This window comes from Onychostoma macrolepis, chromosome 01 (assembly GCF_012432095.1).
Source record: "Onychostoma macrolepis isolate SWU-2019 chromosome 01, ASM1243209v1, whole genome shotgun sequence".
In the NCBI taxonomy this organism is placed as follows: domain Eukaryota; kingdom Metazoa; phylum Chordata; class Actinopteri; order Cypriniformes; family Cyprinidae; genus Onychostoma; species Onychostoma macrolepis.
Genome location: NC_081155.1, coordinates 939,245 through 952,960, shown reverse-complemented (window position 1 = coordinate 952,960; position 13,716 = coordinate 939,245). Strand labels below are relative to the sequence as shown.

Below are 13,716 nucleotides of genomic sequence, written 5' to 3'. Positions count from 1 at the left end.
TTTACAGTACTCTTGTAAATTACAGTCTTACTGGCAACCAAAATTGCCAGTAAGTTACTGTAAATTTTACAGCAATTTTTTACAGTGTACACATACATATGTGAAGAAGAAACCCAATATATTTAAGTTATGACAGACTTAACTTGGTAATTGTGTGTGTTGTCTGAGGGTTGGCATCCTCCGTGGTCCTCTGAGGTGTTGCCATCATCTCTTCTCAGGTGTTTGGTCATCCCGGATCATTTTAAGGGTTGGATCCAGACTGACGCTTCAGTAATTCCTAGTTACCACGGGATGTTAATCAGAGAAACAGATAGAGACGTAATTAGCGTAGCTGCTGTTCTATTCAAGCAAAAATGATTTGTTCAACCCAATCTAAAGAATTATAATGTACATTTGATTAGATATAAATGCAGTACAAGATTATTATGTGAATGCTTGGCTAAAGAGATGTGTCTTTAATCTAGATTTAAACAGAGAGAGTGTGTCTGAACCTCGAACGTTATCAGGAAGGCTATTCCAGAGTTTGGGTGCCAAATGTGAAAAAGCTCTACCTCCTTTAGTGGACTTTGCTATCCTAGGTACTACCAAAAGTCCAGAATTTTGCGACCTTAGGGAGCGGGTTGGATTGTAGCGTGGTAGAAGACTAGTTAGGTACGCAGGAGATAAACCATTTAGTGCCTTATAGGCAAGTAATAGTATTTTGTAATTGATCCGGAAAAATTGGGGTAATATGATCATATTTTCTTGACCTGGTAAGGACTTTAGCTGCTGCATTTTGGACTATCTGTAGCTTGTTTATTGAAGATGCAGGACAACCACCTAACAGTGCATTACAATAGTCCAGTCTAGAGGTCATGAATGCATGAACTAGCTTTTCAGCATCTGAAACAGGTAGCATGTTTTGATGATCTGTAATATTACAAGTAATATTACTTGGTACTTAAATGTATAATTACACTGGAACATGGACACCTTAAAATAAAGTGTAACCCAATTTAGATTAGGGAACACTGAACACGTGTTCACTTTTAACTCTTTATTTATAGTCTCTAATGTGTTTCCGAGTATTGTTGCTCCTCTGGCCACCCTTCAGGAACTGAGCACACCCAGGCTTTTCCTCTTTGAACCGCTGCTGCAGAGCACTGAGAACAGCCAAAAACAAGAGTTTATTTCCTCCGACCATCAACCTCATGAACAGTTAAATGCCCTCACATTCTCCTCACTGTGTGCAGTCAACACTATCTGCAAAACCTAACTTACTGGTAACGCTTTTATTGCCCCAGAGGAAAGAAAAATCAAAAGTGAGATCTCTTTAACATCTCAAATATTTCTCCTAGATAAAAATGAGCTTACATGAACATCAAATGGAGATTTTTGCTTGAGTCTCACACTTGTCTCCAGACACAAAAACTCTAAAACTCTCACAATGGTCTCCTTTAAAGCTTTAGAAGAGATCTCAACATCTTTACAAAGTCAAGCACTTGAAAGGTACAAAATGAAGTAAAAAAACAAAAAACAAAACAACAATCCATATATTCAAAGTTTAAGGCTATATATTAAATGTGAAATGCACATTAAATGGCTTATGACTCAATCTTTTACTAATTTTGTTATTAATAAACTGTGTCTCTGGCTTCTCCAGCGTCTCTTTCAGAAGCCTTCAACATCGACACTGAACATCCACTGAGATTTAACGGCACGCCGGAAGATTTCTTTGGTTACAGCGTTTATCAGACGGAGTTTGGAAGCAGGAAGCAGTGAGTCTCACACACACACACACACACACACACACTGGTGTGGTCTGCTGTGTCTGATTGATTGTGCGGTGTGTGTGTGTGTGTGTGTGTGTGTGTGTGTTTCTCAGGATCATTGTAGGAGCTCCATTACAAGGGAACTCAACAGGGGAGATGTACAGCTGCTCTGCAGATCTGCAGTCCTGCAAACGTCTGCAGCGTCCAGGTATCATCTCTCAGTGACTGCTGTGGACTTTCTCTGCTTTAATACTGAGCTGATGATGTTCTGCTGGCCTTTGACAGGTTCAGAGAGCGTCCGCTTCTTCGGCATGTCTGCTGCTGCGTCGTCTGCTGCCCTGACTGTAAGTTCACTGTCTCTGATCGCCAAACTCCTTCATGACATGCTAATGACGTGTGTGTGTGTGTTTCTCAGAGCTGCAGTCCGTATGTTCCTCGTGAGTGTGATGGAAACTCCTATCTGAACGGCATTTGCTACCAGTTCAACAGCAGCTTACAGGCCGTCTCCAACTTCACCGCCGCTTACCAAGGTCTGACGAGTCTCTCACACAAACCAAGACTTAAGTTTAACAATCTCAGTCAGTCAGTCAGTCAAGGTTAAGGTCAAGGTCAAGGTCAAGTTTATTTATATAGCACCTTAAAAGCAACAAGTGCTGACCAAGGTGCTGCACAGCCAAAGACATCAGAAATAACAATTAACAAAATCATTAAGACAATATAAAATATAAATCATTAAATACAAAAATAATACAAAACATCACCAAACAAAAGAAACAAACAGAAAAAATTCCATATTAAGCAAAAGCCTGAGAAAAAAAGTATGTTTTAAGAGATGATTTTAAAGAAGATAATGTAAGGGATGATCTGATGGATAAAGGCAAAGAGTTCCAGAGTGTAGGACCAAGAACTGAAAAAGCTCTGTTCCCTTTGGATTTTAAACGAGATTTTGGGACCATCAATAACTTCTGAGAAGACGATCTAAGTGTTCTCGCAGGAGAATAAAAATGAAGAAGATCTGAAATGTAAATGGCAAGACCATGAAGTGCTTTAAAAACAAAAACTAAAACCTTAAAATCAACTCTGAATTTAACAGGTAACCAGAGAAGTGAAGCCAACACAGGGGTAATATGCTCCCTCTTTTTTGTCCCTGTCAAAAAGCGAGCAGCAGCATTCTGTACCAGTTGTAAACGTGATAGTGAGAACTGGTTAATTCCAGCATAAAGAGCGTTACAGTAATCCAGCCTGGTTGAAATGAATGCATGAATAACAACCTCTAAATCGTTAAAACTGAGGAAATCTTTCAGCTTTCATAGCCCCTTAAGCTGCAAAAAACTGGCTCTGACTACAGAGTTCATTTGTTTGTCAAATTTTAATTCAGGATCAAAAATAACTCCCAGATTTTTAACCTTTTCATGGATGTTGTCTTCAAAAGGGCCCAAATTAGGTCTTAAGTTTTGTAAAAGGTGAGAAGGACCAAACAACATAACATTTGTCTTTTTTTTATTCAACTGTAGAAAATTGTTTTCCATCCAATTCTTGATGTCCTCTAAACAAGCCAGCGAGGAGGACACTGAATCAGAACCTGATTTTAGAGGAAAATAAAGCTGAGTATCATCTGCATAAATATGGTATGAAACTTTATGAGACTCAAATATAAAACGAAGAGGGAGCAAATACAGGGAGAATAAAATTGGACCCAAAATAGAGCCCTGGGGTACCCCACAAGTGATGGGAACTGAACTTGATGAAAATTCACCAATTTCTACCGAAAAACTCCTGTTTGTGAGATATGATGCAAACCAGTCTAATGCAGTACCACAAATGCCAACCTCAAGATTTAATCTTTTTAACAAGATGCTGTGATCTACTGTATCGAAGGCAGCGCTCAGGTCCAATAATAAGAGAATAGTACAGTTACCACAGTCTGCAGATAACAAGATATCATTTACTACACAGTAAAACCCCCAGTGTTAAATCAACACTCCCAGTGTATATATAATCCACACTCAGAGTGTTAAAAAAGTAACACTGAAGCAGTGTTAAAGTTAATGAGATAATTAGTGTAGTAATTGAGTGATGATTGAGCATTAATGAAGAACACCTGCTGTTAACAAACTGAATCACTGAAAGAAAGAGAAAGAAGAACAGAAAAAAAGAGACGAGACGAGCAGAAATACAAGAACTACAACTGACTTCAGTCACAGCCTTAGATGAAATCAACACAAGATAAAAGAAGACATTACATCTCTGAAGATCTCAGCAGAGGATGATTAAACAACTCCACAAACAGCATCACCAGCTTCACACGTTACTAACCAGACTGACTTTAGATGTTGATGTTTTAGTTTTGTTTGAATTACCATTTTCGAGGTCAGTGTTTGCTTTAGTTGGGCTCTTGTCCCTGGACTTAAAACTTTACAGTTACTCAGGCTGCCATAACTGCGTGTTTGTTTAGACATGTTAGTTAGGGCGAAATTTAAAAAAGCCAAGAGAAAGTGTGATCATGAGCTGGTTACATTAATAAAGATGTAATCAGTGCACAGTGGCTTGAATAATTGAATTAATTTGGAGTGTAGTCACTGGTAGATTTATTAGTTCATTTTGTTTTTGAGATTATATACATACAGACAAGTTTAATCTGAGAGACTTTTGAAACTTTTTGTGTTAAAAGAGCACTTTTCTTCATCAAACAGACTTCAAGACTCAGCGTATGAATCTCAACAATGGTGACAATCAACATAAAGCTCCATTTCGCAGTGCATTCTGGGAGCACCAATCAAAACTAATCCATGACTCCCAGCTTGCAATGCGACATGAATAAATTATGCAGCTGTTTTAGTATTTTCTTTTATTCTTACCATTTCCTTTTGTTTTGCTATTTTGTTGTGGCTTTTAGTAGCGTGTTTTGTAATGTTCACAGAGGATCTGTTTATCTGAATATGTTGATTGTCACCATTGTTGAGATTCATACGCTGAGTCTTGATGTCTGTATGATAATGCAGTTTTAATCTTTTTGTGCCAATTTACTTTTAAAAGCCTTTCAGATTAATCTTAAAACTGATGGATCAACCTTTATATTTTATGTGAATAAAAAAAAAAATCAATCAATGGCAATGCTCTGAATGAAATCAGTTATGGAAATCACTAAATGCTGGTGATTTCTTTATAGAAGTCTAACCATCAATACCCGAGCACCATAACTAACATGTCTAAACAAACACGCAGTTATTGCAGCCAAAGGAATTGTAATATTTTAAGTCAAGGGTCAAGAGCCCAACTAAAGCAAACACTGACCTCGATAATGGTAATTCAAACAAAACTAAAACATCAACATCTAAAGTCAGTCTGGTTAGTAACGTGTGAAGCTGGTGATGCTGTTTGTGGAGTTGTTTAATCATCCTCTGCTGAGATCTTGAGAGATTTAATGTCTTCTTTTATCTTGTGTTGATTTCATCTAAGGCTGTGGCTGAAGTCAGTTGTAGTTCTTGTTTTTCTGCTCATCTTGTCTCTTTTTTCTGTTCTTGTTTCCTTTCTTTCAGTGATTCAGTTTGTTAACAGCAGGTGTTCTTCATTAATGCTCAATCATCACTCAATTACTAAACTAATTATCTCATTAACTTTAACACTGCTTCAGTGTTACTTTTTTAACACTCTGAGTGTGGATTATATATACACTGGGAGTGTTGATTTAACACTGGGGGTTTTACTGTGTACTTTTAAAAGAGCTGACTCAGTACTATGTTTTGCTCTGAAACCAGACTGAAAAGGATCCAGAATATCATTTGAATTTAGATAAATGGAAATCTGGTTTAATACAACTTTTTCCAAAACTTTGTGCAGAAACGGCAGTTTTGAAATAGGCCTACACTGTAAATAATGGCCGTGATTTTAACGGTAAAAAACTGTGAAAAAGCTACGGTAAAAACCTGTTAAATGGTTAACGGTAAGTTCCCCTAATATATACGGTGAAAAACTGTAATAGACATTTCAGACAATTTTACGGTGAAATACCGCTCTTGGAAGTGAAAAATAATGTACAATTTACAGGGAAAAACCGTAAATTGACGTTCCCAGAATTCCCTGTGTTGCATTTCAAATTTTGTTTGAATTTGATATTTTTTCTTTGAAATAACTAGGTTTCTTCTTAGTTTTTTCTTATCAGTTATGTTTATTAGGGTTGTATGTTACATCTAATGTTGTTAAATTAATGTTTATTGCATATTTCAGTTTAATGAGTCTCACCATGATGGTGTTTAGTGCTTGTGTAAATGACACTGTGCACCTTCTATATATGTTATTATTTAAAAGCTGCTTGTGATGGGCTTTGGTTTATCATGTGACTTTCTCATCACCACCTGCATTTGGTGGTTATCAGTGTATTTCAAAGGTACAAAACAGATTTCAGTATTTCAATAGGCTGTTATATTAACATTATATCAGTTTATGGTATTTAACTGTAAATTTTACGGTAAAACCGTAAAACCTAAAATGTTGTTACCGTATATTTTACGGTATAATTCTGGCAACCACAGCTGCCGTTTTTTTACTGTAAATTTTAGGCTTTTTTTTTTACAGTGTATAATTATTTAATTCAGTGGGATCAAGGTTTGTTTTTTTGAGTAAAGGCTGGACTGCCGCCTTTTTAAGGCAGGAAGGGACAATGCCTGTCTGTACAGAACCATTACTAATAGAAAGTAAGCTAGGCAAAACAGAGGGCAGAACATCCTTCAGCAGCTTTGATGGAACAACATCACAAGAGCAAGTAGTTGATTTCATATTTAAAATAATGTCTGACAACTCAAAAAGAGAAATAGCTTGAAAGTTCGAAAACACAGAGGAGCTAGTATTTCCATATTGAAAATTCTGGGATAAATTACAAGAAATCTGCACCCTGATAGAAGCAATCTTGTTAATGAAGAAGTTACAAAACTTCTCACATAACTCCAAGCTGGGATCTGGGCCAGTTGGTCTAGATGGGTTGAGCACTGAACTTAACGTTGAAAACAAAATCTTTGGACAATGAGAATTTTTTTAAATTAAATTAGAAAAAATACTTTGCCCTTTTCAAAGAGACGGCTTCCTGAAACTTAGACAAGCTGCTCTGCAAGAGTTGATATGAAATTTGTAATTTATCCTTTTTCCATTTCCAATATGTCAGTCATATTTATTTATAAAGCACATTTAAAAACAACAGCTGTTGGACAAAGTGCCGTACAAAATTGAAACATATACCAAAATACAAAAGTAAACAAAACACAGCAACAGATAGTACACTACAGTTACGCCACTGTGCTTACTTGAGACCATATGCAACAGTAAATAAGTACGTTTTAAAGAAGAGACTTAAAATCAGCGTATGTTGGAGCAGATCTTATATAAAATGGCAAATTGTTCCAAAGCTGTGGGGCAGCCACTGAAAAGGCACGGTCACCTTTCAATTTCAGGCGTGTCCTTGGAACAATCAACTGAAGACTACTGGTTGATCGAAGTTCCCTGGAAGCATTACAGTGAAACAGGAGATCGGAGATATATGACGGAGCCAGTCCATGCAAACCCTTATATACAAACAGCAATGTTTTAAAATGGATACAATATTTAACTGGGAGCCAGTGAAGAGAGATCAGCACTGGTGAAATATGTTCCCTCTTCCTTGTTCCAGTTAACAGTCTAGCGGCAGCATTTTGAACAAGTTGAAGACGTGACCGTAGGGACTGTGAAACACCCAAGTACAATCCATTACAATAATCTAATCTGGATGAGATAAAAGCATGTATTACAGACTCCATGTCTCTTAATGTTAAGAATGACTTCATCTTTGTGATATTCTTTAGCTGATAAAAACAACTTCTAACCACAGCATTGATCTGTTTATCAAAAGTCAAAGCAGAGTCAAAAGTAACGCCTAAGTTTCTAAAATGTGAATGAAGATTACCAGATAGATGCCCCGTTGTACTGGCCACAACCTCTGTAGAAGCAGGGGAGCCAAAGAGTAGGACCTCAGAAGTTGGCAGACATCCACTGTTTAACATCTCTCAAACAATCAAATAAACACTGTAGACTGGAGACATCCTTTGGGTTCAAGGGAACATAACACTGAGTATCATCTGCGTAACAATGGTATGAGACATTGTGCTTCCTAAATATAACATACAAAGGGAGCATGTACAAAGAAAATAGAACAGGACCCAAAATTGAGCCCTGTGGAGCCCCATACAAAACCGGTGCACAAGATGAAGAATATTTGCCAGTCTCTACCGAGAAGGTTCGATCCTTTAAATAGGATACAAACCAACTTAAAACACAACCTCGAATCCCGATTTGCTGTAAGTGATTTAAAAGAATGCCATGATCGAGAGTGTCGAATTCCGTGCTAAGATCCAGCAAAATTAAAACCGCACAATTGCCAGAATCGACGATCAACAGCAAGTAATTTAATACTTTTAGCAATGCAGATTCTGTACTGTGTTGAGGTCTAAAACCAGACTGATATTTATCAAAATTACCATTTTCCTGTAGGAAAGAGGAAAGCTGATTAAACACAACCTTCTCCAAAACTTTTGATAAAAACGGTAATTTAAAGATGGGACGGTAATTCTTAAAAACTGTTGGATCAAGATTTGTTTTTTTGAGTAGCGGCTGCACAACGGCATGCTTAAAATAAGATGGGACTTTTCCACTGATTAAACTGTTATTAATTATTGAGAGTAAACTAGGACTAATAGCGTCAAGTATCTCTAATAAGAGACAAGGAGGGACGACATCCAAAGAACAAAAGGTGGGCTTCATTTTATGAATAATTTGCACCAAGTATCCATGAGACACTGAAGTAAATTCAGATAAATATGTAGAAATTGATGTGGACTGAGGAAGGTCCAGAGAGGAGGGAATAATACATGATCTTATATCATCGATCTTTTCAGTAAAAAACTTAAGAAAATTTTCACAGGCCATAGGAGACGGATCTGGATATAAATTAGACATCGGATTTAACACACTATTAATGGTATTAAATAATAATTTTGGACTATGAGCATTTTTAGCAATGAGATCAGAAAAATAATTTGCCTTTGCAATCTTAACAGTTTTTTGATAGTGAATCATACACTCTTTGACGCAATCATATGATATTTGTAATTTATCCCTCTTCCACTTCCTTTCCGCTTTTCTCCATTTCTGTCTAATCACCCTAGTTTCATCATTAAACCAGGGATGAACACGACTTTATTTTTTTTTCAATTTAAAAGGGGCAACAACATCGAGTATATTTGAACATAGTCCATTAAACTTATTAACCAGCTCGTCAGGATTACCTCCAAGACAGTTAGACTCTAATTCATAAGTTATAGGGGAAGTAATATAAGCATCTAAAAATTTTTTAGATGTGGATGAGTTAAAAAAGCGAGTACACCGGTATGCCGAGGCACGGTGTAGTACAGGACTAGGGACAGCTGTGTTAAATGTAATAGACTTATGATCAGATAGAAATAATTCTTTAATAGCTACATCACTAACTAAAAGGTCATAAGATAAATTTAAATCAAGTGTGTGCCCTTGGTTATGAGTAGGACCAACAACAGATTGTATGAGATTGAAGGTGTCAATAATTTGTAATATTTTAATATCTGCACTGGGCACTACAGAGGATAGGAAATCTGAGAACTCACTTATAAAATCCTTATTGTACTTGGGGGGTCTATAAACAAGTATACATAATAGTGGATTACAGCCGTCCATCTTAAATAACTGAACTTTAAAGCTAGAAAACGATTCTGAGGGGAGTAGACGGCATTTTAAATTATTTCTAAAGATAGTGGCTAAGCCCCCACCATGACGACTGACCTTGTCGTGTTAAAAAAGTTATAATCTTTGGGACAAACTTCAGAGAGTGGACCAAGTTCACCAGCCTTTAGCCACGTCTCAGTCATAAATAGGAAGTCCAACTCATTAGATACAATTTGTTCATTAATTGCAAATGTCTTGTTTGAAATTGATCTTACGTTTGGCAGCGCCATCCTCACTTCAGTGGAGACCATTTCCTGATGAGTGGATTGATATGTTGTAGAATTATGTTGTTGATGCTCCAACGACGGGGAATAATCCAATGAACGAAGGTTGCGGGGATTTACTCCTCGTCTACAGACCCGTAGTCTTAGAGAAGTACTCCTTGACAAGAGCACCGATCCTAGTTGCTCCGGATAAACAGACACAGCACCGCGCTTAAGGGACGACGAATACGAGATCCAGCCATGGTCACAGCTAGAAACCAGACTCCAAGAGTCCGTATGACTCAGGCCTCCAAGCGACGACGCGCGGAGGTACCTCCTCAAGCGTACCAACACACCACCGCGTGTTCCCCGTCTTCTATAGCGTTTCTTCCTCTGATGATATTCACAGTCCGGTAAGCGACGTATTTCAGATGGCAACATAGACAGGAACGGGGGATCAGGAATCTTGTACCCTCCGCGATTTGAATCAGAAACAGTTTCTACGGTCCATCGTAGATTAAGAAGAAACAAGCGATCATAAGCAAGCACTGTAGTAACTTTTTGCGCAGACGTGCAGACAAACAAGAGAAATATACTCAAAAGAGATAACACAGACGCCAGGCGACGGCTTGCCAAACTACATGCCGTTCAAAAGTTTGGGATCAGTACATTTTTGAAAGAAGTTGCTTAGGCTCGTCAAGGTTGTATTTTTTGATAATACAAAAATTATATTGTGAAATAATATTGCAATTTAAAATAAAAGTTTCCTATTTTAACCTCTTAACTGTCACCGTCCACCCTGTGGGACGCCTACCTTTACTTCACTATTTTACAATTAAATCCTAATCTAATCATGACAAACTATATATCGTTGGAAAGGTCTAAGACTCCTAAATAGGTATTTTACCACTTTTTCTGTTAAAAATTATGTAGGAAAAGTAATAGATTAATTTATGACCAGAGGTGTCAAATCCAGGGTCAGAAAGTAAAAGTCCTGCCATGTGTTTATTCCACCCATGAACTCAGCAGCTGATTTCACCAGAGGAGGAACCAACTCATTCCTTTCAAGTCACAAGCAAGTTTCGAGTCAAATCCCAAGACCTCAACGAGTTGAGGTAATTAAGAGATAATTGAGAGACTAATTAAATGTTGATTGTGCATTAGTGATGAACACCTGCTGTTATTGAGAATTACAGAGGATCAGATGTTGATGTTTTATTGGTTAAAATGATGCCACCATCATGGAGATCAGTGTTTGCTTTAGTTGGGCTCTTGACCCTTTTAGTAACTGAGAATGGATTGCTTTTAAGCAATTGCAATATTGCTTCACAACAAACATTTGCACATTGTTGAATTAAAAGCTTGAGGAAGCAGATGAGCTTACACTTTTGGCTTTTATGTCACTTGAATGAACATCATGAAGGTGTCTGTCTTTGGTTTATTTACTGACGTTCAGCTGTTACAAAACTGCAGGAATTTACTATTAAACAAATTGCATCGTAATATTAAATATTGGAAAAAATTAAGAATTATATTGCTCAGGCTTTTAGACATGAACACTTATCATACGATCCTCAACAGTGGTGACAATAATTATTCATACTGTGGTGTTACCCAGCATACATTGCAGCATGAAGCATTTTGTTGATTGTCACCATTGTTGAGATTCATACGCTGGTTCTTGATGTCTGTGTGTGTCTGAGTAGGACTGGAGTTTAAATATTTAAATGCATTAGATTTAAAATTCTTTCTCTATAACTACTACAGCAGTAAATTCATTGCGTACTGTGGTTTCACAGAGTTGTTTATTCAAAAGCAGAACATAAATTAAAAATGAAAATGTTGTATGTATATATATATATATATATACACACAGTATATTGGATGCAAACAGGTAAGCACCTGACTATTACCTCATCAGGTGCTTACAACTAACAGTTGCTCACTGCACAGCACTGATCTCTCCGCTTTACAACAGCACATGAATTGCTACAGAGAGATCTAACACAGGAGTCAAGGGTCAAGAGCCCAACTAAAGCAAACACTGATCTACATGATGGTGGCATCATTTTAACCAATAAAACATCAACATCTGATCCTCTGTGATTCACAGTAACAGCAGGTGTTCATCACTAATGCACAATCATCATTTAATTAGTCTCTCAATTATCTCTTAATTACCTCAACTCGTTGAGGTCTTGGGATTTGACTCGAAACTTGCTTGTGACTTGAAAGGAATGAGTTGGTTCCTCCTCTGGTGAAATCAGCTGCTGAGTTCATGGGTGGAATAAACACATGGCAGGACTTTACTTTCTGACCCTGGATTTGACACCTCTGTTTATGACAAGAGTGCACCTGAAAAAAATCTACATCATGACATGAATTCTGACCTTTGTCACAGAAAGTCTTCTTAGTTGCCTTTTTCTCTATCACGAATTAGAAATCATAAGAAATTATTTATCAGTAGAAAACTTAAAATTTCAAAATTCATCCTTTGAAACCCATTTTAAAATCAGACATTGCATTACCATGTAAATGGTACATTAAAATCATGTTACAAAATATTTTCATTCATGAATTATAAAAATTAAGTTTGGATAGTGCACTATAATGTCTCTGTTCAAAACTGTGGGTGACAGTTAAGGGGTTAATATACTTTGAAATATAACTTATTCATGTGAAGAAAAGCTGAATTTTCAGTGTCACAAGATCCTTCAGAAATCATTCTAATATGCTAATTTATAATCAATGTTGGAAAAAGTTGTGCTGCTTTTTTTTGGGGACCTGTGATATTTTTCAGGATTCTTTGAGAAATAAAAAGTTAAAAAGAACTGTGTTTATTAAAAATAGAAATGTTGTGTTACAATATACACTACTATTCCAAAGTTTGGAGTCAGTAAATTGTCTCTCTTTTGTTTTATTATTATTTTTTAATTAATACTTTTATTCAGCAAGGATGTGTTAGAAAAGTAATAGTAAAGACTTATATTGATTGAAAATATTTATATTTTAGCCTAATCAAAGAATCAAAGAAAAAAGTTTCCAAAAACATTAAGCAGCACAACAGTTTCAACACTGATAATAAATCAGCATATTAGAATGATTTCTGAAGGATCATGTGACAGTGAGGACTGGAGTAATGATGCTGAAAATTCAGCTTTACTTTACAGGAATATACTATATTTTAAAATATATTAAAATAGAAAACCAATATTAGAAATTGCAATAGCCTCAGAGTTCACAATATATATGTCAGACTTTGTCTCAGTGTCTTGTTTCCCCCTCCTCTTGTGCCCTAATTTGGAGTTCCTGTTCCTGTCCTCGTTAAGTCTTCATTAGTTAATTAGTCCCCAGCCCTGTGTTAGTAATTATCTAGTTTCCCTAGCCTTCATAAGCCCCATGTTTCCCTGCCCCTGCCTCTGTGTCTGGTCTTAGTTGTCAGTATATTGTCATTGTTGTAGAACCTGGTCGAAAAGAACGCACACACGAGTTTAACTTAAGAACATTCCACTGGAACTGATCTTCCATCATCAGCTCGTAAAAGTTACAAATGACCAACCCAACGCCCAAAGTATCTGACTAAGCTTCCTGTCTGTTCTCCTTATCATCTCATGAAGCTGGGAGGAGAACATCTGGCCATCCCTTGAAGAACCAATCTTCAATGTTATTCCTGACCAGTTTACCATAAATAAAGTCGAATAAACAGACAGTACAAAGCACGGGGAATCTGGACATGCTCCAGCACAGACCCTCCCTGAATCCCCTGACTGCTTTTGACCGTAATTCAATGATGGTATCAACAAGGAAAGACAGATATATGTTAACCAGACCTCAACAAACCTACAGCACAGACATCCTGGTGACCTCATAACAAACCCCTTTTCTTCCCTGCATTCCAAGAGGATGCTGCCTCTTTTGCTCGGACAACAAAGAAACTCTAGTCACACAGAGGATCTAAAAAGGACAACTAAGAAAAGACT

General features: G+C 36.9%; 1 protein-coding gene across 2 annotated transcripts in view; it reads left to right on the top strand.

Annotated features, from left to right (window-relative positions):
• LOC131539366 (integrin alpha-M-like) overlaps positions 1 to 13,716 on the top strand; it is a 40,640-nt gene that overhangs the window by 4,787 nt on the left and 22,137 nt on the right. For both annotated transcript variants that reach the window (XM_058773919.1, XM_058773912.1), the window contains exons 2-5: positions 1,643 to 1,757; positions 1,865 to 1,959; positions 2,037 to 2,095; positions 2,167 to 2,281. In XM_058773919.1, the coding sequence (XP_058629902.1) occupies positions 1,643 to 1,757; positions 1,865 to 1,959; positions 2,037 to 2,095; positions 2,167 to 2,281 (384 nt within the window). The remainder of the gene's footprint in view (positions 1 to 1,642; positions 1,758 to 1,864; positions 1,960 to 2,036; positions 2,096 to 2,166; positions 2,282 to 13,716) is intronic.